The 25077-nt window shown below is 37.5% G+C and overlaps 1 protein-coding gene across 1 annotated transcript in view; it reads left to right on the top strand.

The window, feature by feature from the left end:
• LOC131059916 (THO complex subunit 3) overlaps positions 1-25077 on the top strand; it is a 142395-nt gene that overhangs the window by 86610 nt on the left and 30708 nt on the right. Inside the window, exon 7 of the mRNA XM_057992987.2 lies at positions 928-1027. Within this exon, the coding sequence (XP_057848970.2) occupies positions 928-1027 (100 nt within the window). The remainder of the gene's footprint in view (positions 1-927; positions 1028-25077) is intronic.

Below are 25077 nucleotides of genomic sequence, written 5' to 3'. Positions count from 1 at the left end.
TTGGGTACTGTTAGGGTGTGTGTAATGCAAGTCATTCTGATAAAATATATATTACAACAGATTTCGAAAGAGAAGAAGATATGTATGTTAGTTCAGAATTAATAGAAAGACTATAAGGATACTTGTTGCAGATTAACAGAGGATATAATGTTCAGGTTGTAGTAAACATAAAGAGAAATCTGGAGCAGAGTTAAAGAGATAATTGTAGATATATTGTGGCAGATTTATTCTGTGCATTACATCAGATTGAAGAAATAATTTGTAGCAGAATTTTATATTGAGGTTGGTGCCTCTAGTGGAATGAGGGGTTGATGCCTCTAGTGGAATGAGGGGTTGATGCCTCTAGTGAGTTGGTGCTCACAAACTGAATGAGGGGTTGGTACCTTTAGTGAGTTGGTGCTCACAAACTGAATGAGGGGTTGGTGCCTCGAAAAATTGTAAAAGACTTTATAACAAAAACTATTATATTATTGTAATTTGTAATTTGAATTATTGATTTCATTGCACACAAATCTAGCTTTGTTTAAAGTTGTTAAAATTTGGAAGTAGTGTTATACTCTCCCCACCCCCCACCTCCTCAGTATAACTGTGTGCTAACGCTATGTAGACGGAGGTAGAATGATTATATGAGTAATATAATTATCCTTCTCAGATCACACCATACGCTGGAATTCTATCCATAAAATGAATAATATGAAAAGATGAAAATATTTTTCTAGTGGCCTTATGATTTTAGGGTTTTTTCATCCGAGACTTCTCCTCTGCTGCAATTATTGTGGTTTTAATTGTAAGTTACTTTACCTTGAATATGTGTCTTCTATTAGGTTAGTGGGAATGTTACAAGAAATTAAACCTTGATGAGATAGGTTCTGTTTATATTTTGACACAATCCACCATCATTTATATAATAGTTGCTTTGTGTTTCAGGAACAGTTGAAGTGCTTGCATATCCTTCTCTTCAACAGTTTCATACGCTTGTTGCTCATACTGCGGGTTGCTACTGCATTGCTATTGATCCGACTGGAAGGTAATTTGAAATTTGAACCATATGTTTCATTTTAGTATGTAATATTACTTTACTTTGGTTAGTTTGATTCACAACTCATGGATGGTACAATTGTGACTTCCAAATGTATTAGGTCAATTATAGCGTGTTGGTGATTCAGATTCTTGCACAACTATATTTTCATTGTTATGATTACATGTTTGTGTGAATAAGCATGAGAAGGAAATTTCTTCCTTTTGAAAGTAGTAAATCTTATATTACACAAAAGAACATGATATTTATGTCAGTTAAGAATTATAATTACATGGAAAGCCAAACGCAGTTTCCTTTTTTTCTCATTATCTAGCATGGATGTCTCATACGGATGCATATTCTCACAATCTAATATTAGGCACATACACATGAATAGAGCTAAATGCAGGCTGAAAGAATTTTCTCCAACCTGCTCCAAGGTGGGGAATAATCCATACCTGGTTTTAGCTTTCTAGCTTGCTCATGAAGCCTCTCCTTGATCAAATACAACCACTCTATTCTCTAGTTTTAGTTTATGCTCCTGTTGACATTGATTTTATAAAGCTGTCTGTTTGGCATGAGACTTCTCTAATTGTTCCTTCACTTGGATATGAATTTGCTGAACTCTCCCAGTGAATTTTGTTTGTCTTGTCACCTCTGAATGTTGTCCTTCTTGTTCTGTTTTCTGTTCCATTGGAACATCAAGTAGATTAGTAAGAATATATAGTCCAAGCATGCTTCAAATGGTAATTTATTAGTGGAGTTATGCATAACCTTTTTGTATGAGTGTTGGACTAGGCCAAAGACATATTTCAAGTTCTTGGACATCTGCTGTTATAAAATGAGAATAAGCTGCACTAAAGTCTTATTTACAATATCTGGTTTCCCATCAGTTTTGGACTGAAAAGTTGTCCTTTTTTAGTGGAGGAAACATTTGCCACTACATTTGTGCTTTTCTTTTTGTGATTGGTGGTTTGGAGGATACACTTGCCACTACATTTGTGCTTCTCTTTTTGTTCTTGCTCATCAAATGAAATTGTTAAAAAAAACCCATCCACTTAGAGTGACTTGCTTGCTGCAATTTATTTTGCAGTTGAATATGTGGAGATGTTAATGGTCAGTATGCAATATAGTTTTTTTGCTTAGCAAATAACGTGTCTATATCTTAATTCTTGAACAAATGAGTATAATTTTTCCTCTCATACATGACCTTTTTAATATAGAAGAAAATAACTCTAAATGATTAATGATCTGGTTTACTCCTTGCCTCAAAATGGCCTTAATAGCATCTCATTTGCATCATTTCAATCTCAAATAAATCATTGGTACACTGCTGATTTTATTTTTGAAGGACTCAAAAAAACTGTCATGTTCCCTACTCCAATGGAAACTTTTACCACTTGTTGCAATGGCATGTAGAGGTGCTGTAATAAACTTCCTCATGTATTATATTGCTTCAACAGAGCTCTTGTATCTAGCGACACTCCTAGGTGAGCTAATTTACAATAGCCTTAACGTTTGTTGGATTGGTTCTCAATTCTCTTCAATCTACATGGCCTAAAGGGTAGTGATGGTTTACAAACTCACATTTCATGTTGGAAAAACAGGTACTTTTAAGAAAGACTTGTTCCAAATGGATGACATGTTCTTCTCATGTAACATTGCAATTTAAAATATCATTTATATACACACTGCCACAAGTTTCTGTGAAAGGGCTCAATACATCATTCATCAATCTTATAAATATAATTGCTGCATTACATAAACTAGATGAAGTACTTGCCATTTGTACAAACCTTGTGATTGTTATTGGTGAGATGGAGTTGGTATTGTGGGTTCGATGGTTGCACTCACTTGGCGAGTACTCATAGAATTACTAGACGTTGTGTTGACGTGTTTTTTATGACGGTGCCTAACACAGATTAAAGTTGCCTAATGGTCACTTCACCCTCTCTTGATCAAAGGACGATTGCATGCTAAGATTGCAGGAAGTTCAAACAATCGACTCCAAGGTTCCCTTATGCTACGGACGTGACTCAGCTCGTTGATGTGATTGCTGGTAATCCAAGCGGCCTTATGTTTGGATCGTTCTTTCACTTATTTGCTGTGGCTGGAACTCCATCATTAAATATAGTGATTATGTGATGCTTTTGCTTCGAACGAACTAAAATGAACTGAAAATAAAGGGGAAAGGGTTTAGAAGGATCTAAATCTACTCCTAAGGGTAGTGATATCAATGGATAGTGCTCTAGTGGACAAATTCCAAATAAACCAAGCTCTGCTTCGCCAAGATTAACTACAACACCGCAAAAACCGGTGCAATCTTTTGAGGTTGTTGAAGGATTTTCACATTGAGAAAGTGCATTTGAATACCCAACATGACGCAATCCAAATGACTATTCACAATCAAACTTAGCATAAATTTGGGGGTTGAGGCTAACTTTGCACTGCATCTTATAATCAACAAGGTGCAAAAAGTATGAACCATGGAAATTCTTCAAACACCATTACATTCTTCATTGAAATCAAAACACTTTATCTACCAATTGAGAAAATAAAATTCTACTCTAAGTGAGGAAGGTGAAACCATGCAAGTTTTGAAAAATAACTTAAGTGGGCACCATCAGAGAACAATGTTTCATTGTCATTATCTCAAAAACTTATTGCAACAATTTCATACAAGTCTCCTTACTTGCTTTACAAATGAGGGGGTCACCCCTTTATATAGGCTTCAAGCCTTGGCTACATGCAAAACCCTAATTCGGGTTTTCCCCTAAAAGTTCCCCACACATGATGCAACAAGGTGGGAATCAGCAATTAATGACCCATCATGCCCATATACAATTAATTTTACGTGCCCAAATTGGCATCCATTGTGCATTAAATGCACCACTTCTTTCAAATTCACCCAATGTGTAATAAATGCTCCATCATCTCTTGAATACGATAGTTACATGCGAAAGATGCTCCACCACTGCATTAAGTACGACGACTGCCATGCAATGAATTAGCCACCACCATGGTCAAATATTCAGCAATGAATGCGCCACTATGCCTTCACGTGATGACTGCATGCAAAAAGATGCTCCATTGACTCAAAATGCGCTGAACTAACTGCCACTTGGCGAGAGAAAAATTTGATCCATGAAGAATTTTCTTGAAGTTTTTCGAACTTTCCTTGCTCTGAAAGAGATTTTTAATGATTTTCCACCATCTCCTATTTTTAGGAACTTTACAAAAATAGGGTTCCAGGTTCTAGGAGAGAAAATTTTCTCACGAACCCAAATCTGAAAGAATGTTGAAATTTGGATGTGATTTGATGCTCGAAAATGGAATTTTCAAAATTTTTCGCGGGGGGAAATTTCTTGTTTAGTTCATCCTTGATTCCTTCCTTGCCTTAGAAATTTTATTTTTAATTCATCCTTGGGTGTGATTTCTTCCTTGCTTGGAATTTTGTTCCGAAGGAAGGAATTTCCAACACTTAGTCAATTTTTCACCTTTCCTGGAATTTTGTCCTGAAGGAATTTCTAACACTTGGCCAAATTTTCACCTTTTCCAAGAATTCTATCATGAAAGAAGGAATTTCTAACACTTAATCATTTTTTCAACTTTTCTGGAATTCTATCCTGTTTGTCATGAAAGAAAGAATTTCCAACACTCAGTCAGTTTTTCACCTTTTCTGGAATTCTATCCTGAAGGAAGGAATTTCCAAAACTTAGTCAACTTTTCCACTTTTCTGGAATTCTTCACCTTGGGCGCATTTCTTTCTCGAGGAAGGAATTTTTTTGAATTCTTGAAGTTTCCTTTCTGAACCTTGATTTTCACATTCTGCTTCCAACCTTAGGCGCATTTCGGAACTGGAGAAGAAACTTTGGAAATTTGTTCCTTGAGGAAGGAATTTTGTGCTTTTTGAGTTCATCTTGTCTTGAGGAGGCTTTTCCATCAACTTGCCACATTTCCTATTTTTGAGGAATTTTCCTTAAATTTAGGACCTAAGTCTAGGAGAGAGAATTCTCTCACGATTCCAAATCTGCAAAAATTTTGAAATTCGGACGAGATTTTGTCTAAAAATGGTCTTTTCTAAAACATTTTTCGAGGGGATTTCCTACTTCTTCATTCCATTCCTGACCTTCAAATTCCCCTTTGCCTTGGAAAATTTCCACTCTTGGGCATGGAATTCACTTGGTGATGGATTTTACATCGTTTGACGAATTCCATGGCATATGGATTTTGGTGCCTTTCTAACTCCTTGGGCGGAATTTTGAGCCGGTCTTGGATTTACGTAATTTCATGAATTCCATGGCACATGGATTTTGGCCCTCTCCTGGCTCCTTGGGCGGAATTTTGACCTGGTCTTGGCTTTTACGTAATTTCATGAATTCCATGGCACATGGATTTTGGCGCCCTCCTGACTCCTTGGGCAGAATTTTGACCTGGTCTTGGCTTTTACGTAATTTCATGAATTCCATGGCACATGGATTTTGGCGCCCTCGTGACTCCTTGAGTGGAATTTTGACCTGGTCTTGGATTTTACGTAATTTCATGAATTCCATGGCACATGGATTTTGGTGCCCTCCTTACTCCTTGGGTGGAATTTTGACCTGGTCTTGGATTTTACGTAATTTCATGAATTCCATGGCACATGGATTTTGAAGTGATTTTCCGAACTTAAGTGATTTTCAAGCTTTCCATTCTCGGAATGAATATCCATAGCGAAATTTTGATCACTCTGTCGGCTCTTTGATTTTCCGGATTTAGAAATGATCATGCATATCTGGTCTTTAGTGTTAGCCTGCAAGGACTTGCCATAAGTAGACTTTCCAAAAATAGAAACTTTTTCAAACTGTCAGTGTTAGAGTAAAACAAGACATAGGGACACTTTCTAAAAATAAAAACTTACTAAAAATAGAAATCACTAAAAATAGTAAGTTTGATTTTTTCGCAAAATGAAGACATTCCGGGAGGTAGTGGAATCCCTAAAAAATAGGAACTTTCCAAAAATAGAAAGTTGCTCAGAATTCGTTCAAATTTCACGTGCCGGTTCCTTAGGGGGTCTTGACTCCATTGCAACTTTCAGTTTTTCCAAAACCCTAAAGGAAAGACCTCAAATCCAAGTCTGAAGGGAAAAACCCTAAAATGGACAAAATAGGCTCTAGACTTAGCCAAATTTGCTCAAATGAGCTGGAGACTTGATCAAATCGAGCCTCAAACACTTGCAAATTGAGGAGATTGACGAGACTTACGTGAAAAGACCCAACAAAAAAAACCAAAAGACCGAGAGGGCCTAAAAAGTAGGGAGTCCCTATTTGCAATGGGCAATGTGTGAAAACGTACAACACGTTGGATTTGAAGTTCAAATCTAATGGGAAGGAGGTAGTTCTTTGTGGCCTTTCTAATGGGGGCCTTATGATGGTTTCAACCAAGAGGATGGAGAAGATTCTTCGTAGTGAACATGTGGCTTGGGCAACAGAGTGCTTGATTACAGATATAAGTTTGTCCAAAGATTGGAGGTTCTACCATGTTGATATGCTGTCCATATTGGATAAACATCACAAGGTATTTGATGGATTCCCTCCGGTTTACTACCATATAGGGGATTTTAGCATATGATTGTGTACTTGAAGGAGCAAAACTCGTCATCACTACTTATTGTCATCCCAGGAGATCAAGAAGATAAATAGAGTTATTGGACATGGGACACATATGACTTTAGTTCCAGCTCATTTGCTTCATATGTGGTGTCGGTTAAGAAAAATGATGAGACTATGAGGATGTGCATTGATTATAGAGCCCTCAACAAGAAGACAATCAAGAACTGCTACCTCATATTTAGGATTGAGGAGTTGATAGATGAGCTTTATGGTGCGGTGCACTTCTCCAAGTTTGACTTACGATTGAGGCATCATCTGATAAGGGTTAGAGATGAGAATGTCCAAAAAACAACTTTTAAATGTCACAATGGGCACTACGAGTTCTTAGTCATGTCATTTTGGCTGACCAAAGCACTTGCCAACTTTCAGTCATAAATGAAACAAGTATTTATTTTGTAATCAAGGAAATTTGTGTTGGTTTTATTTGATGGCATCTTGATATTTAGTAAGACTTTGGAGGATCACTTGAAGCACATAGAGGAGGTGCTAGGCATACTTGAGCAATATTCATTCTATGCCAAAGCATCCAAATATGAGTTTGGTTTGACTGAAATATTATATTTGGGGAATACGATTAGTGCCCAAGGGGTTAGCATGGATGAGGAAAAGATCAAGGCGATACAAGATTGGCCTAGATCAAGGAATCTGACACATTTGAGAGGATTTGTGGGACTTTGTAGGTACTATTGAAAGGGTTCTCATAGCTTGTAGGTCCACTAACAAGTTTGATGAGGAAAGGAGCCTTCTCGTGGAGCCTTGCAACACAACTTTTGATAAGCTTTAGGAGGTAATGAGTTCGTTTCCTGTTTTGGCTATTCTTGATTTCTCACTTCCTTTTGTTGTGGAGTGTGATGCTTTAGGAGAAGGGATTGGAGTAGTTTTGATGTAGAATAGGAACCCTATCGCATTTGAGAGTAGGAAGCTCAAGGAGACAGAGATGAGCTGCTCTATTTATGATAACAAAATGTTAGCCATTATGCATTCTTTATCGAAATTCGGACAATACTTGGTTTGTTGGAAGTTTGTGGTTGAAATGTATCATAATAGCTTGAAACTCTTTCTAAATTAGAAGGATTTGAATGATAGAAAAAATGGGTAAGATACAAGCCTATGATTTTGACATTGAGTATGTCAAGGGAAAGAATAATGTGGTGGCTGATGCTCTCTCTAGGAAACTGTATTTCTGCTCAATGATTGATATATTTGCTGATTGGAAATCTTCCATTTTAGCTGAATATGCTAAGAACATAGTTGCTATTGACATTTTGGATGTAAAGTTGCAAGATGATAGGTTCAAGGTGGTAGATAGACTTATCCTCTACAAAGATCCGGTCTATCTTGTACTGGAATCAAAGATGAAGGAAAGAATTTTGAGGGCATGTCATGACACACCACTTGCTGGTGACCTAGGGTACTTCAAGACATACAAGTAGGTAAGGGAGTGTTTTTCATGGAAGGGTCTCAAATGTGATGTATTGAGGACTGTTAACGAATGCTTGGTTTGTCAACAAAATAAAAGTGTGTCTTTCTAGCTAGCTTGTTGCAGCCCCTACCCATTCCAGAGCAGAAATGGGAGATTGTTTCCATGGATTTCATCACTAGACTTCCAAAAGTACAAGGTAAAGATTGTATCTATGTGGTTGTTGATAGACTCACTAAATATGCTCATTTTCAACCTATATCTTTAGAGTAATGGGCTCCACAAGTGGGTTATCTATTCTTTAGAGAGATTTTCAGACTTTATGGGTTGCCATGGAACGTTGTAAGGGACAGGGACACTAGGTTTATCAGCTTTTTTTGGAAATAATTTTTTTGCTTGACAAGTACAACATTGACCCCAAGCACTAGCTACAAATTCCCAAACTGACGAGTAAACATAAATTGTGAACAAATGGAGAAAGGGCTTCTTGAGAAACCATGTTATTGAGTAGCAAACAACCGGGTCAAGTGGCTACACCTTGGGGAATATTGTTACAATTCTACACGTCACATTTCTATTGGTATGATCCCCTTCAAGGCACTTTATGGTTATGATCCTACTTCATTCATGGATTTGATTCTTTCAAATAGTAGAGTATTCGGGGCTAAAAATTTGATTCAACATAGCTTGGATATTGTGAATGCACTCAAAGACAATCTATAACAATCCCAAAACTAGGAAAAAATGTACACTGATCACCACTGAACTGTGGTGCAGGAGCACCTAGCTGGTCATGTGTCTCTATTTGGCCACCATGAGATATTTTAAGTTCCATGACATATTTAGATGGAATAAGGTCTTGAAAGACCATTCTTTATGTAATAAGGTCCATGATACCATTTTGTCATGTTTAAGTTTAATTTGTAGTTATGTTGTCCCAATGTTGACAAGAAACTGTCAAAATTGTTAGTATTGGGTAAGTAGGTGCAAAGGTGTCAGGTGAAGGGTTTCATCATGTAGGAGGGTCTATTGGACCTCGTTGATCCTATTTTTAATGGTCTAGAGTCATGGTGATCTGATTTTTTTGGTCTATGACTAGTTTTGATCAAAGTTGTCATTATTGACAAAAAGCTGTCAATGCATTATTGTTGCAAAAAGTGTATGAAAGGTGGTTTAATGGTAGTTAAATTTCAAAAGTCAGTTATGAACGTTGGAGGGAAGGTAAAATCTATATATACCTCTATTTTATCGACCAAAGGGTCGGTTGGATGATGTAATGAAGCACAACCAATAAATTTTGGAGTTTTACCCTGTATTATCACAGTTTTCAGGCATAACAGTATGTTCTATTGCATTTTTCATTTAGGAAACGTGTTCATTTTCTTTGGAAACCTATTGAAAATGTTAGAGGGATGAATCCTCTGTAATTCCATTTTGGTTTCATTCATTTTCAATTTGTTTTGAGCAAGTTATTAAAGTTTTGGTGAAAACAGTCACAAACCCTTGCTAGGGTAACCAATGACATAAAATAATGTAATTTTTGGTCATCCCATCATAAAAATCCCATGCCACTGGATGGGATGACCTTTGTAAATGTATATTTTTGCTTTCTTTTTGTTGCAAGGTTCTATGCACAAGTTGGCATGTGCTAAGAGTGACATAAAATCTGATTTTTGTGTTTCAGACTGAAAATGGCAGCAAGTTGGTGATGTGTGGGTTGATATAAGTGCACGATTGGGCTCCCAGAGGTTGGTTGAAGGCTTGGAGAGGTGTGAGGGGTTAGTGCAGACCCTAATCAAGTGTTTGTGGCCCTTGATTGGTCAAAATACCCACCATTTTTATGACTGTCATAAAACTGGGTATGTTGCTGTCCTAATGAACTAGTGGACTGAGATATTGAGAATATGATGCAATGGGTTGGTTTGGTGAGTGGATGACACTTGGGGAAGGTGTGTGGGAGTCCTTAGTGACCTTTGAAGGTGTTAGGAAGCCCTAGAAAGAGGGAATGGCTCAGATTATTATGATTGTCCTAATTGCTTGTGACTGTCACAATGAGATAGTGTTGCTACAGTAGCTTTTCCTTATGACCTTTGGGGTGGATGGGAGGGTGAAAAACGGTGGTTTGTCCATGAAGAGGAGTCTCCATAGAGTTTTATTTAAGTCCCTTGGGTTGGTGCATATCTACTTGGGATTGTGATTTGTGCTTATGGACAAGTTGGAGCCCTAGTTGGAGATAGGCTTGTGTGACTAGGTGTTTGAGGGCTTGGTGTGGTCTAGTTATGGGAGAGTTCCAAACTAACCTTGAGCAAGTTAAATGAACCTATTCTAATGTATTCCAATGGTTCTCGTTGTCCTCATTTTTGTTTCCAAAAAAGAAGGACCACTATATAAAATTTTTACTCTATGACACGCTTCTCGAGGCAGAATTTCGACTAATCCTTGGACTGGCTTAATCCTCAGTCCATCCTCGAGCTACGTTTCGAATTTCATCAAATTCTGGGTTCGTTTGCTATGTCTTTCTTTCAATTTCGGGTTTTAAAATCCCGACTGCAGGTGGAGAATTTTCTTCAAACTGCAAGTTTTAATGATGTCCATGGTTTTGGTCTTTGTAGGGGAATTTTCAGCTTATTACATGTGCACTTTTATTTAAGGATGGATACTTGTAATTTGTTTTAAATTTCCCCTTTGTTGATTTTATTATTTTTATTGTTTTTAGACTTGTTTAGTTAAAATAGGGATTTTTTGGTTAAATTACAAGTAAACTTGTAGTTCTCTCCAAAAACCCCTACTTTAATGGTTTTTACATGTAATGGGGATTTTAAACCCCCATTACATGTGTGCAAGCAATTCTAACTTGTTGTAGGGATTTTATTTTCCCTTTACAAGTAATTAAAACTTGCATCTCTCTCCCAAAAACCTGATTTTGGCTTTGTAAGTGAAAAAGTGAAAAATAAAACTTGCTATTTGGCTAAAAAAACCCGAATTTGCCTAAACATGAGGAAAAAGTGAAATTGAACTTGTCTTTGTCTCTAAGAAACCCGATTTTCACTTACCTATGCAAATTCGAACTTGTCATATCTTTCCAAAAACCCGATTTTCAGTTGGAAGCAAATTTGTGGAAATTGTCAATCGATCTTTGTGGAGGTCTTCTAGGAAGGAGAGGCGTTTTGGTTTCCACCCTATTCTTATGCAGTTGAAACCACTTATCACGCCATTTGGGGTTTGCATTTACTGGTTTTTTGCTCCAAATCAGCAACCACGTGTTTCCAAAATGCCACATTTTGGGGGATCAAAACTTCATGAAGCTGCAATCTCCTAGTTCGTTTTTACCTCTCCTACCTAGGCATGGAGTTTGGGATAAGTTTTCAGTCATTTAATGAGCCATTTAAGAAGCATTTGTTGCCACGTTTTTTCCATGTGACCCTCCTTTGGCTGCGTATTGGAAGGATTTAATGCCATTTCTTCATCTCCTCCTTGGGCGTTGTTGACGTGTTTTTTGTACACTATCAAACACAGAATAAAATACCTAAAGGTACCTTATCCTCTCTTGAGTAAAGTTTCCGAATGTTGAAGATATCGCGAAAAGGATCAATCGGAGAAACTTCAAGGTTCTTGTATGTAGGATCTCTACGTGTGGACAAGCACCAGTGGTATGATGTGATTTGCTGGAATCACAAGGGGACTTACATTTGATGTTTGAACGTCTGATCTGCTTTGAATATTGCTGGAACACAGGCTCTTACTAGCTTTGCTTTGAAAAAGAAGAAAAAAGATGAGGGTGAGGAAAGAATCTAATCCTAATACTAAGAATGTAGGAGCAATGCTTTGATGAAATTCTAACTAAGTCTTGTTTTGACATCGCAGGATCATCTCCACAAGGCTAGTGCGATCTTCGAAGGAAAGCTTTATGATGTTCAAATCATCACTACAGGCATAGACACCATCAGGTTGATGCATATCAATGAAGAAGCGACAAATTGAAGTTGAGCTTAAGTTGAATGATTCCAGTTGACTACGCAAGGCAAGTCTGCAATCAACAAACTGCTAGTAGTATGGATATACGAATTTCATCATCAATCAAGCACATTTCTTCCATTCATCTAATCATCTACCATCTAGGATTGAAGATTCAACAAGAAACCATGCATATTGCAAGAAACGACACACTTCACCATTACTTCAATGAAAATGGAGTTTGTTTACAATCAATGGCAACAATTTCTTGCCTTGTCCTCCTATTCTACTCTAATTGCTATTCTATCAATTGACTACTCACTCTCTAACTACTCTCTAATTGCTTCCAACTATTTTCTAATTCTCTAACTGCCTTTACAAAATGAAATGCTAGGGCTTATATAGTGCCCATAATACAATTCGATGGCTAAGATCAATTTGAGATCAATGGCCAAGATTCAATAATGAAAACCCTAATTAGGGTTTGTTACAACCATTACATAACATTTAATGTTTGACCAATGATAAAATTGTATTGCTTGGACACATGTCCTCTTTGGAAAATTCCGCCAATGGATAGCTGGGGTAGGTACATCGAAGTTTGTGCTACCTTCCATGAGTTAGGTACATTGAATCTGGACATGCTGAGGTGGATCAATCCGACTGGAGGAGTGATGACTAGGATGCCACCTTGTCTGACACTTGTAACTTGGTAGATATTCAACTTGATGTTGTTGAGAAGCTAGCTTTAATTAATTCATCTGGAACTATCCGCTTCTTCAGCGAACCCTTGCTCTGACTTCTTGTGTCTTTGATGTGCAGGATGATGATGTACCTCGCCTTGTAATGCTGGATTGGAAGAAGTTCCCTTGTTGATGTTAGTCCGAAGAAGGCCGTCTTTGTCCTTGCTTGATCCTCTTAGAGGAGACCGTCCTTGATCTGGCTTGATTTTCCAACTCCGTGATCTCCATTTGATGCCTACACAAAATATTAAAGTTAGTCTTTTGAGCATCAAACCTTAAAGCATGAAATTTAAGACCTTTCAAAGGTAAAACTTAAGATATTAACTTGAAAAAAGTCATGATAAATCAAGAACTATACATTTTCAAATTAATCATGAATGGAATTTGGATCTTCAAAATTGCAATGGGATCACAATAAGTCTTGAATAAGAACTTCAAAAATGATTCTTCATACCTCCTCTTTGATTGTTTAACTTACAAAACCTTGGCAAAAGAAGGAAGAGGACCGGATTTTGTTGGGCAAGATTTATAGCCCTCCCTTGGATGAAGTACGCCTCCTTTAGCTTGGAAAAGAACTCCACCTTCCACTAGCTTCTTCAAAATCTGGAAATTCGCCTTCAAATGCCTTCAAAAATCTGGAAATTATCCTCCAATCTAGCAAGAAATTCACCTCTCCAATAGCCTTCAATATGAATTTCGCCCTCCTTAGTCTCCACACTTAGTAGAAATTCGCTCCACTCCAGCTAGATTTTGCACCTCCAATTTGCTCTCCAATTTCACACTTAAAGGAATGATTGAATGATTTGAAATGTGAAGCAACACTCCTCAATATATAGAGCGCTCACCTTCCACTTACCCATGAGGCCGACCTAGCAAATAAAAGGTGAAATAATAAATAAAACCTCAAAAGGAGTAGGCCGACTTGTCAAATAAAGGCAAAATAATGCCTTGTGTGCTCAACTTTTAATTTTTAATTTCACAAAAATTAATTTTAAATGCCTTTATAATAGAAATTCGATTTTTTGAGGCCCAAAATTAATTTATTAAATGCCAATTTAATTTTTTTTTAAAAAAATCCCAAAGTTAGCGAATTTGGCATCTAATGTGATTTGGAAGATGTTAACGCCCAAGCATGGTAAAAAAGTGAATGCCAATAACTTCGCTCTGGTCCCTTGGAGAGGGACAGGAGCACTTTTTCACTTTTGTCCTCAATCCTTCATTTTTTAATTGCCAATTCACGTTGTGGGGCTAGCAATGATCCCTTTCGTCCCTTCAATGCATGTCCAACTTGTTTTTTGCAAGGCAAAATTGATGTTCTAGAGATTTTCGCCTTGGTCCTTCAGTGAGGGACAGGAGCGCTTTTTGCATTTGGCCTAGGATCATCAAGTTTTTGGAGTCAAACCTTTGTTCATCATGATTTAGAAGACCTTTCCAATCTTGCTCAACTTTGCCTTAGCATAATCTCGGAGGGAAATTGTTAATTTTATAAAAATCGCCCTGGTCCTTCAGTGAGGGACGGGAGCACTTTTGAGTCCATTGCATGAATTCTTGATCACATTAACCTTCAATTTACCCTCAAGGCGTAGAATATCACATTTCACTCAATCTTGAGCCTTGGTAATAAAAATATCCTTTCAAAATGCAAGGTAAATGGTCATACTTGGAAATTGTGCCCTGGTCCCTTGGTGAGGGACGGGAGCACTTTTGCCAGTTGTCGTCAAAATTTGCAACTCTCGCATCTCAATTCCACTTCAAGGCATTTTAAACACCTTTTCAAACTTGCGCCTTGGTCTAGATTTGTCCAAAATTGGTGAGAAAGACTAAATAACATGTTTTTCGCTCTGGTCCCTTGGAGAGGGACAGGAGCACTTTTGAAAATCGCTTCGGTCCCTTGGAGAGGGACAGGAGCACTTTTGCAATTCCAAGCCAATTCGTCCTTTGCTAGTCTTCCAAATTATCTTCAATGGATGAATCTTGCCTTCTTTCATTCATTTCAATCACGAAACTTGCCTTGCCTTTGCAAGAAATTTGCATTTTTAGAAAATCGCTTTGGACCCTTGGAGAGGGACGGGAGCATTTTTTGGAAAATCGCTCTGGTCCCTTGGTGAGGGACGGGAGCACTTTTTACATCTTGGCATACTTCTTTGTTCTTTAAACCTCTCAATTGCATCCAAGGCATAAAACATCCTTCGTCCTTCCCATCCAAGTCAAGTTTTGCCATAAAATATCAAACAAAGAGGAGAAACTTGAAAAAGTGCCATGGTCCTTCAGTGAGGGACAGGAGCACTTTTTGTCATTTGAGTTGATTTACTCCTTTGTGAACCGCTTAAATTATATTCAATGGACAAAACATGCTTCCCTTGACCTCTTCAAATCGTAAAATCACTTTGACCTTGCAAAGATAGTGCAAATTTGAAATTCAAGCTCCGGTCCTTCAGTGAGGGATGGGAGCACTTTTTGCCCTTTAAGCCAAATTGTCTCACTTTTCACCTCAAAATTCCTTTGCTAGGGAAGATTTCATCTTACTTCACGCTATGAATAAAAGTTAATGTCCAAAAGAGGTCTAAAATTGTGCATATAAAGAAAAGCGCTCTGGTCCTTCAGTGAGGGACAGGAGCACTTTTGACCTTCTAGGCAAAAACTTCATCATTTCTTTGTTTTTAATCAAGTCTGGATGCTCTATAATGTTCATTTCGTCCTTCACCATGCCTTTGATGTCTCAATTTAACCAAACAAGGCCAGGAATGGCTCAAATAAGTCTTTTCGCCCTGGTCCCTCAGTGAGGGACGGGAGCACTTCGCCTTGGTCCCTTGGAGAGGGACAGGAGCGCTTCGCCTTGGTCCCTTAGAGAGGGACGGGAGCGCTTTTTGACTTTTTGAACTCTCTATCAGGATAATTTTTATGGAATATAACATTTAAGTATAAGAAAGAACTTATACTTTAAGTTATATTCCATCTATACTTTCAGGAAGTTTGAGAGTGGTTTCAGACCTCCAGGAGTTATATTGCAAAATCTATTTTTTTGAGGTTTTTCAGTTTCCAGACTTAGTCAAATTTCAGGATCAGGACATTCCAGACTTAGCCAATTTTCAGGATCAGGACTTCACTCAAGCAGGACCTGCTATCCATGATCTCCCCGACAACACTCAAAAATGCAAAGGCCAACTGACAAAATCCTAAAAGACCTAGAAAACAAACCCTAAAAAGCAAAAAACATGGGTCCCCATTTGCAATGGGGCGATGTGTGAAAACGTCACAACAGGCATTTGGCTTTGATACTTTCATACATGGTGTTTCCCTAAGGATTTGGCCCTATTTACTTGCATCTATTACCACGTTTTTGCAACTAGAAACGTTTTTTTCCAAAAACTTGGCAAGGGTTTGGGGATTGTGGTTTGCTTCTATTTATTGATTTAGCTTCTTCATTCCAAAGATTGTTGCATTTTTGGAGAAGCATTTTCAGTTTGAAGAAAGGTATGTTCTCTTTCCTTTCTTTCCTTCATTTTATTATTTTCTTGTTTTCTTAGTTTTCTTTTTTAATTGCATTTTTGTTGATATGTTGTTCTTCCCCCAAAAATCGGTTTTTGTGTGAGAGATCTTCCCCTTGGTATGCAATTTTTGAATTGCATCGTTCTTCCCATATTTCCCTCTTTACTTGTATTCGGGATTTTTAATCCCGATTACAAGTTCGCTGGAAATTCTTGTTCTTCCCTTACGGTTAAGGAATTTAACCATTTTTGGTTAAAATTCCAAGTTGAAAAGATGTGAAATATCCCTCCCTTTCAAATTCGGGTTTTAAAAACCAGATTACATGTTGAAGAGTTCTTCCCATTTTCATGAAAATGACATTCTCGGATTTTCCCATTTCTATCCATTCATGTTTCCCATATCCATACTTTTCATTTCCATTATTTTCCGCAAGTCAAAATCCTATTTTCCATCCATTTCTCCATTTGCAATTTTACAAGTGTACTTGCATTCGGGTTTTAAAACCCCGATTGCATGTATGTTCTTACCAACTTGTATACTTGCAAAAATTTTCCCAAGATCCGAAATTGGTCAAAGTCAAGATTTTCCCATTTCTATATATTTCCCCTCTTCCTCTCACAAAATCGTGAAGTTCAAGAATCGAAGTTTTTCCCATTTGAATTCCCATTTGAAGAAGGAAGAATGATATTTGCAGTTGACTATGATGTTGCTATGATGTTGCCTTAACTCTTTTAAGTCTTCATCACAATATTCCAGGTTCACAATCAATGTCAGATTTGCCGGCATCTCCAGCTCCAAAGAAGATGAAATACAAATATGACAACTATCAGAACGAGGTTGCACCTTCCCAAGTTTCTTCTCCTTTGGATCGTATTAGAGATATGGAAATTGGGCATGTGGATATGTTGGAATTCGTGAAGAGGGTAGAAGATCCATAGGATAATAACTGTACCGCTCTTGGGCCTGATAAGCGCTACGGGCATCCTATTGCACCTACTTCTCCTTGGTCTCACTAGGGAATGAGTATGGAATTATCTCATTGATAACAGTATAATCTTAAACAAATTGACTAATAATAGATGTATACTTTACATTCACCACTAGTGTGGGAGAGAGATAGAGCAATGAGGTCAGCAGAAACTAGGCCTCTGTCAGGTAGGCAACCCGATGTGGATGACCGAAAGTCTGCCATCAGTTGGGCCAAGGGGGAGTGTACCGCTCTTAGGCCTGATAAGCACTACAGGCGTCTCGTTGTGTCTAAATCTTTTCTCTTTCATTAATGGTGAATAGGGGGTTAAGCATAGTCCATTTAATTAATACTTGAGGCAAGTATCCAAACATTGTGCTATCTATCCTCTTTGTCGATATGGCTAATCAGACTCATTATATTTACTCCATTTGAAATTCTTAAATAATCTACCTGAGATCACAAACTAGATTGAGTGTTTATGTTTTTGCATCAAGCTGGTGTTGATTTGTGTTTCTACTCATAACAAGAAAGAAATTTCACAATGTGTGTATTCACATGTATACTCCGTGTTTGCATATATGTATGCTTCGTGTTTTCCATGTGTATGCTTTGTGCCTTCCACGTGTATGCTTCGTGTTTCCCATGTATATGCTTTGTGTTGTTTAACTTATGTTGGTAGATGACTTAGTTGAGGAAATTAAAATAAACATTTGCTTGAGGACAAGCAAATTCGGGAAGGGCGGACTGTAATGTCCCCACTTTGAAATAAAATTCAATAAGAAATGATAATAATAAAATTAAAATATTTAAAATTAAATTAAAATATAAAATAAAATAATTAAATATAATTAAATATGATTAATTAAAAATTAATTAAGTTAATGAAAAGTCAAAAGAAATGAAAGGAAAGGTTGTGACTCCCTCAACAATGAGATATAAAAGGGAGAAGAGAACCTCATTTGAGAGGGGGAATAATTTGGAAATGAGAAGTGCAGATCTGATTATGAGAGGTTGTGTCCCTTTCAAAGGGCATAAATAATGAAGAGTTGCACTCTATCAAAGGGAATGGTGAAAGGGTGTGTTTCTTGCCAAAGGGCATACATGATGAAGAGGTGTGACCTCTCCCTCACATTGAGAGATATAAAGGAAAGAAATCAAAAGCATCTAGTAAGAGCATCATGGATCAGATCAAATCAGAACTGTTATTAAGTTACAGGCAGTAACATCCTTGTTCTTGGTGGTATGCATGGGGATGTGTTTAATAAGTATCCTTAATATTAAATATAAGAAGCCCAATAATGTTCTTATGCAAAATTAATGGTAATACTAATATGGACTCTAATATGTATGATACTCATACTTAATTTCATATACGTATTCATAATACATAAGAAATATATATACTTATAGTCTAAATCATGTTATTACTTTCCGTATTTAAGAAGATGGGATTGAGATGTTCCAAAGAGGGGCAATCTAAATCCAAGCAATAGGTTAAGTCCCAAGATAGGGTGGCGATCAGCGACCAATAAGCTTCGAGGGTATAGACCCAAGATAGGTAAGGGCTTGGATCTGTAAACTTTGAGGGAACCTATTGTAGTTGGTCTCTAAGCGCTTTGGTAACATATGTAAACCCTTCTCCCTTAAAACTGAAGTAGTAGCAGGGTTTGATATCTATATTAAGAACTATGAATAATGAAATTAATTAGCTAATGAGGAAAATAGACAAGCACTTGTTAATAACTTATTGAAGAAAATCTATCAATTTTAGTATATTTAAATAGATCAGGTAGGGGACATTACAATGACCTTCTTCATGAATTCATATTTGGTATATTTGGTAGCATCACTTAGACATTTTCCAGGTCTTTCTACCAAGGGTGATCGCTCACTTATACCAGTTTGGGAATATTATGACTAGTTGCCATTAAAACCCAGCAAGCTACATTTCAGAAGAGTCCACGATGCATTCTTCAGATATTTCATGTGTCAGTTTGACAGAACTCTCAGAAACAAGAGAGTATCAGATGAGGCATGGGAAAAGGTGTGCGAGTATGGATGTTTGTTTCTGCAGTTTCCCACCTTCACTTATATGAGAATTGGATGCTATGGCGGCCAGCCATATATGCTTCCTAGATACCCGATTGAAAAGATCATTCTTATGGAGTTGGGAAGACAGATCATGGCTGTCCACACTTTTCAATTTGCTAGACACAAGGTTGGAATGGGGATCTCTACCACAAACCCATTGAAAATTGGTCGGTATTCCCTTGTCACATCTGTGAAAGTTAAAGCCATGGAAACTGAACTGCAGGAAATCAAGCTCAAAAGGTTTAAACCTAGAGCTGATTTTGATTATAGGGGTATGAAGGTGAAGATCAAGAAATCCTTTGTGCACGTGCATTGCATTGAGGACGTCTGGGTAGATCTCTGCACAGAAGCCGAAGTTTTGAAGATGGATTATTGCAGGCTCACTGTTGAGCAAATTGTTGATTTGAACTTGGTGGATATCCCACAAGGGATGATTGATGATGGGCACATACTTGATCCTGAATACATTTCTTGGAGGGTTGAGGAAGCTCCACTTCCTTTGATCCAATGGTTGCACAAAGAGTGCATATCCATCCTTGAGAGATTTCAGCCTATCTTGGCTAACACTAACGCATGGTTGAAAAATAATGCTGTTAGACTTATAAAAATCAAGATTGGAAAAGAAGATGATTCTATGGGGCCTCTTGAACGTAAGTCTAAGATTCAGGCTGACAACAAGGAGGGTGCATCATCTTCGGGCACAAGGATCAAGTTGCGAGTCAGTCGTGCAGTAGTGCTTCCTCTTGAGGAGACGACAGTTTGTGGGAAGGAAAAATCACGATTCCATGTTCAGGTGATCGATCTGGATAATCCAGAAGAGGGGCAACAATTTGATGATGCTCCCAAGTCTTCAGTTTCAGACTCGCCTCATGAGATTATTCCTCTAGTTTCCATTGAGACGCCTCTTTCTCCTCCTGATTTGCTTGTGGATGAATCACCTCAGAATGCTATTCCCATTTCAGCATATGAGCCATCTCCTGATCATCAACAAGAGACTGTGTTGGAAATTCCTAAGGATATTCCTACTTGCATCCAGCTGTCAGAAATTGATACTTCCACTTCTGGTTTTGAAGAATTCATGAGGCAATCTTCATGCCCATTGATAACTGAGCAAACCGTGGTCGCTGTCCAAACAGATATTCCTCCCAGGATGACCACGGTGATTCAAACAGAAACTGTTTTTCCTTTGCCTATGATTGCTACTGGAGGGGAGTTGATGACTTTGCCTCCATGGCTTAGTTCTTTTACTCCGAAAAGGAAAAAGCAAGAAATCTCACCTGATGCCTTTGAATACCAGCAACTGAAACAGTCCAGATCCAAAGTTGCTAAGAAGGCCAAGACTATCTCTGGGGTAATTGTTGATAGCAACAAGATGAAGGTAGCTGAAATTGTGGAACCTATTGTAGATAAGCCACTTGAGGAAATGTCAGCTACCGATTATAAGGTTACAAGGATAGAGTTGGGCAAACAGACGCAAGAGGTCATTAAACATGATGCTCAGTTTTCTGTTGCTTCGCTGGTGCAAAGGTGTGATGAGCTTCTAGCAAAGAAAGACAAGCTAGAAGATGAAAACCGACAACTTATGGCAGTCGTTCATTAAATCACAAAATCTGCTGCTGAAGGGAGTAACTCCATAGGTTCTTCTGGGTCCCAAGAATCAATTCGTGGAGTGGAAAGGGCTGCTTAGAAGGTGCAAGCACTGGATTCCTGGGTTGATCAACTTCATGATCTATGTGCACAAGTAATTAAAGACATTTTTCAGATGATGTCTAAGTTAGAGACCGTTGAGGATAAACTGGGTCAGACTTTTAATACTTTCAAAAAGAATCTAGAAAGTGTTGAAGAAAGTTTGACAATTTGGCATAGCATGCCCCAACAACAGCTGAGTGTTTTGCAGGAGCATGCCATCATCTCTTCCAGGATCATGTACTTGGAATTTGAAGAACTCTTGGAAACAAGACCCTTGTTCTTAAATCCCTCATTGAGGAGATCGGTGATGCAAAGAGATTCCGGGGTGAAGTTTTTCGAGATATTATCTCACATTGTGAAAAGGCTTTTTGCAACATAGTAAGTCAGGATGGAGAGCTTATTTTAGAAGAAGTCCTTGCTGATTTATAAATGAGGATTCATAATGAATGGAGGAGCGAACAATTCACGACCGCTTCAATTCAGACATTGATGAAACACCAAGCCTTTTTGCATGAAATCCAGTCTATCCTGGATAAAAACAATTTTGCGCTCCTCCGGTGTCATGACACTATTGTAAAGACCATGGTTGTTGCCAAGAACACCCATGAACCGAATCCTGAGGAACTACAAATGAGCATCCAAAAATTTCAAGGATTTGTGTCTTCACAAAATGCAACTTAAGTGTTTTTCAACACTTAGTTGTATTCTTCTACTTTTGTAATCTTTAGTTGTAATTTTGTTTTGACAAGTTACATGTAAAAGTATTTTTGTAAAATGCAAGTTACACATTACTTGCACTTTTGTAATTACATGTAAAGGCAACTACAAGTTGTGTTCAATCAGGACTGTAGTTGGAATAAGTCTTAGTTAGTTATTGAATAAGTCTTGGTGGTTGAGAGAATCTCTCAAGTTAGTTGGGATCCTCCCACCTTTTTCTGAAGGCTTCTCTTCTATAAATACTTGAGGGGTCTATTGTAATTTTTATCTTTTGGAAAGCAAGCAAAAACTTTGCCAAATTTACAACAAAGAAGTCTTTGAGCTTTCATGTGTAAATTCAAGAATTGAAAGGAATAGAAGGAAATTGCTCAAGCTCTGAGTCTTTGTGCTACATTCTTGAGTTAGTGTTCTATATTATCTTTCTTGCAAGTGTTTCTAAAGAGCTTAATCACTTCTGATTTGCAGTCTTTGTGCTGCAAGTAGTTGAGTTTAATATAGATTAAATTAAATATTTTGTTGAGAGAAGCTGCAAGTCTTTGTGCTTTCACTTGTTCTTAAGAGAATTTAGGAATAGATTCTGTGAGAAATAGCTGTAAGTCTTTGCGCTTATACTACTTCCCATTGTTTAAAGTAGAAAAGAATAGTGTTTTTCAGTCTTTGAGCTGTCATAACTCGTTCTTTATAGCATTAGTGTAGAAAAGGGTAGATAGGACTTCACATAATCAAGTCTTTGAGCTTGATATTGTCGTCCCGTCTCGAAGGAAGTGACGGCAGTCTTTGCGCTTTCAAGAAACTTCATTTCCTTTCTCTCATTTCATTTGAAAGTGGTTACTGCTGTTTATATCCAATCGCTATCCTTTTCTGTGAAGAGAAAATGATATTGTCTTTCTTGAAGGAAGAAGAAAGATTGTTGTCCCATCCTATTTTATTTTCAAAGTTGTAGTTAGATAGGGGGAGCCTTCCCTTAATTAGGAGAGTTTTTACTCATGCTCTGTGGTTGAAACCACAATTTTGTATATTTCCCCAAGTGTACAAAATTTTCAACCAACAGTTCTACAAGGGTTGGGAGGCATGAGTTCACTTTTGGGGTGTTGAAGCCATATGAGCACCTAGTAACCTTGTGAGGCTCTTGTAACTTTGTGAAGAGTATTCACCTATTTGAATAGGCGAGTTGGGTGAAAGATATCCCCTAGGTTGTGTGTGTTGGATGCTCTGCATCAAACTGAGCGGGTTTTTGAGGTGGGAGAGATGGTTTTCTTGAGTTTGCAGCGCTATAGACATTCTTTCCTCAATGGAAGTGGTGCTGAGAAGTTGAGGCCACAATTTTATGGACCCTATAAGATCCTAAGGAGGATTGGTGGGGTTGCTAATGAGTTGGAACTTTTAGCAAACAATTGGATTCATAAAATTTTTCATGCGTCATGTTTGGAAAAGGTCCTTGGATAGAAAGTCATTTTTTAAAATTGGGACCACTTGGTGATGAAGATAAATTTATTTTGGGATTGGAAGCCATTGTTGATATGAGGGAAAAGAAGCTCAAAAATAAGGGCATACTCGAATATTTGGTGAAATGAAGGAGTTTACCTCTTGAAGATGCCACATGGGAAGGAGCTGAGATCTTTGATCATCCAAATTTGAAATTTCTTGAGGACAAACAATATTATGGGCGGGAGGACTATCATGTCGCCTGCACGATAGCATTGCAATGGTATTTATTTTAATAATAACAATGTTTTTAAACTGTAATAATAATATATATAGTCATAATAATATTAATTAATAAAATACTTCTTTTGGTGGCCAACTTGGACCTTCCTTTGGGTGTCAACTTTAAATTAAATAGTTATAAATTTGTTTCAGCTAGTTGGGTGAAGGCATTTGGAGATTTGGTCATTACATGTTGCAACTAGCTCAACTAGGACGAAAACCTGTCATTAAGCTAGCTGAGGTTAGGATGAAACCCCTATCTCCTTGCAAATCTGATCTGATCTCTTAATTTTTGTTTGCAAGATTCCTAGTTTAATTTTTGTAGTTGCTGATTTTATCCTACAACTACATCCTTACTGGGCAAAAAGAAGTTTGGGGAACACTTTCCATCAATAAAACAAGTGCTTGTGCAAGACCGTGACACCATCACTCAACCTAGGTATTACAAACTGTAGGTCATCAATAGCTGTTGGATTTATTGTCATTGATGTCAAAGGCATTTATTCAAGATTGTTTGTAAGATCAGTATCATTTCTGTCAAAGGACTATAAACAAGATTGTTGGCAAGATATTGTCATTGATGTCAAAAGTAGATTAATGTCGCGATGATTTAATGGATGGCATAAGATGATTGTAAGAAATGGGTGTTGCTATGATGATACAAATCCTGCAGCTGAGAAACAAAAATACATTGATCATATTCAAGACATTGTACATTGGATGAGATGGAGGTCTTTCTAGATAACCTACAGTTGTGTCACTTGAAAGAAGTTTATCATACTAATGAACATGATATAGAGAAACATAATATCCATTTTTCAAAGAGCAAATTGCACCATGTCATGGACGAATTGATGATGATCAATAGGAATGTTTATGATCGTAGGTGCCTTTATCATATGCAAGTCTCTATCTTTTGCTGGCTGATTTCTTTTGCTGGCTATTTGTTGGTATGTTTTTTATGCATGCACAACTCAGAATAAAATACCCAGAGATATCCTATTCTCTTTTGATCAAAATCTTCTATGTGCTAAATAGATGGACTGTGTGATCACAAAGGCGACTCCAAGGTTCTAGATTCATGTGGATAGTTTCTGTTGGTTCGTTGTGATATGATGGTACTCTCAAGGGGGACTTACATAATTGTTTGAGTGAATCAATCTAAGAATTCTGCTGATTGCTGACACTTGTAACTTCCTTCTTTTTTCGATTTTGCAATAAGTTTTGTTCAATCCTACTTCTACTAAGACTTGGAAAAAAATGGGCAAAAGGATGAGGGTTTAGGAAGACAATTCTAACCCTAAGCTAATCCTATGAACTCTGGAGACGAAAATTGCAAAAGTGGAATCCAAAACCAATTCTTGCTTCACCAAATTCAACAACTACACAAGAACAATGCAATATTCTAAGGAAATCAAAATTTTTTCATATCACTCATATTCACCAACATCTTGAACAATGAATAAAACAATAGTATTCAAGTTTTCATTTACTAGTTTAGGCTAACTTCGCAAAATAATTGAAAATTGTCCAATTTCGAAAGTATGAACACATCATTCCACATTGAGCAATTCTATCAAATCCTTCATTCAATCTAACAACTTGAAAATGAAATCTATTCTATTGAG

This window comes from Cryptomeria japonica, chromosome 1, assembly GCF_030272615.1.
Source record: "Cryptomeria japonica chromosome 1, Sugi_1.0, whole genome shotgun sequence".
NCBI classification, from domain to species: domain Eukaryota; kingdom Viridiplantae; phylum Streptophyta; class Pinopsida; order Cupressales; family Cupressaceae; genus Cryptomeria; species Cryptomeria japonica.
The sequence above is the reverse complement of the archived record's forward strand: the minus strand, read 5'-3'. Positions and strand labels throughout refer to the sequence as shown.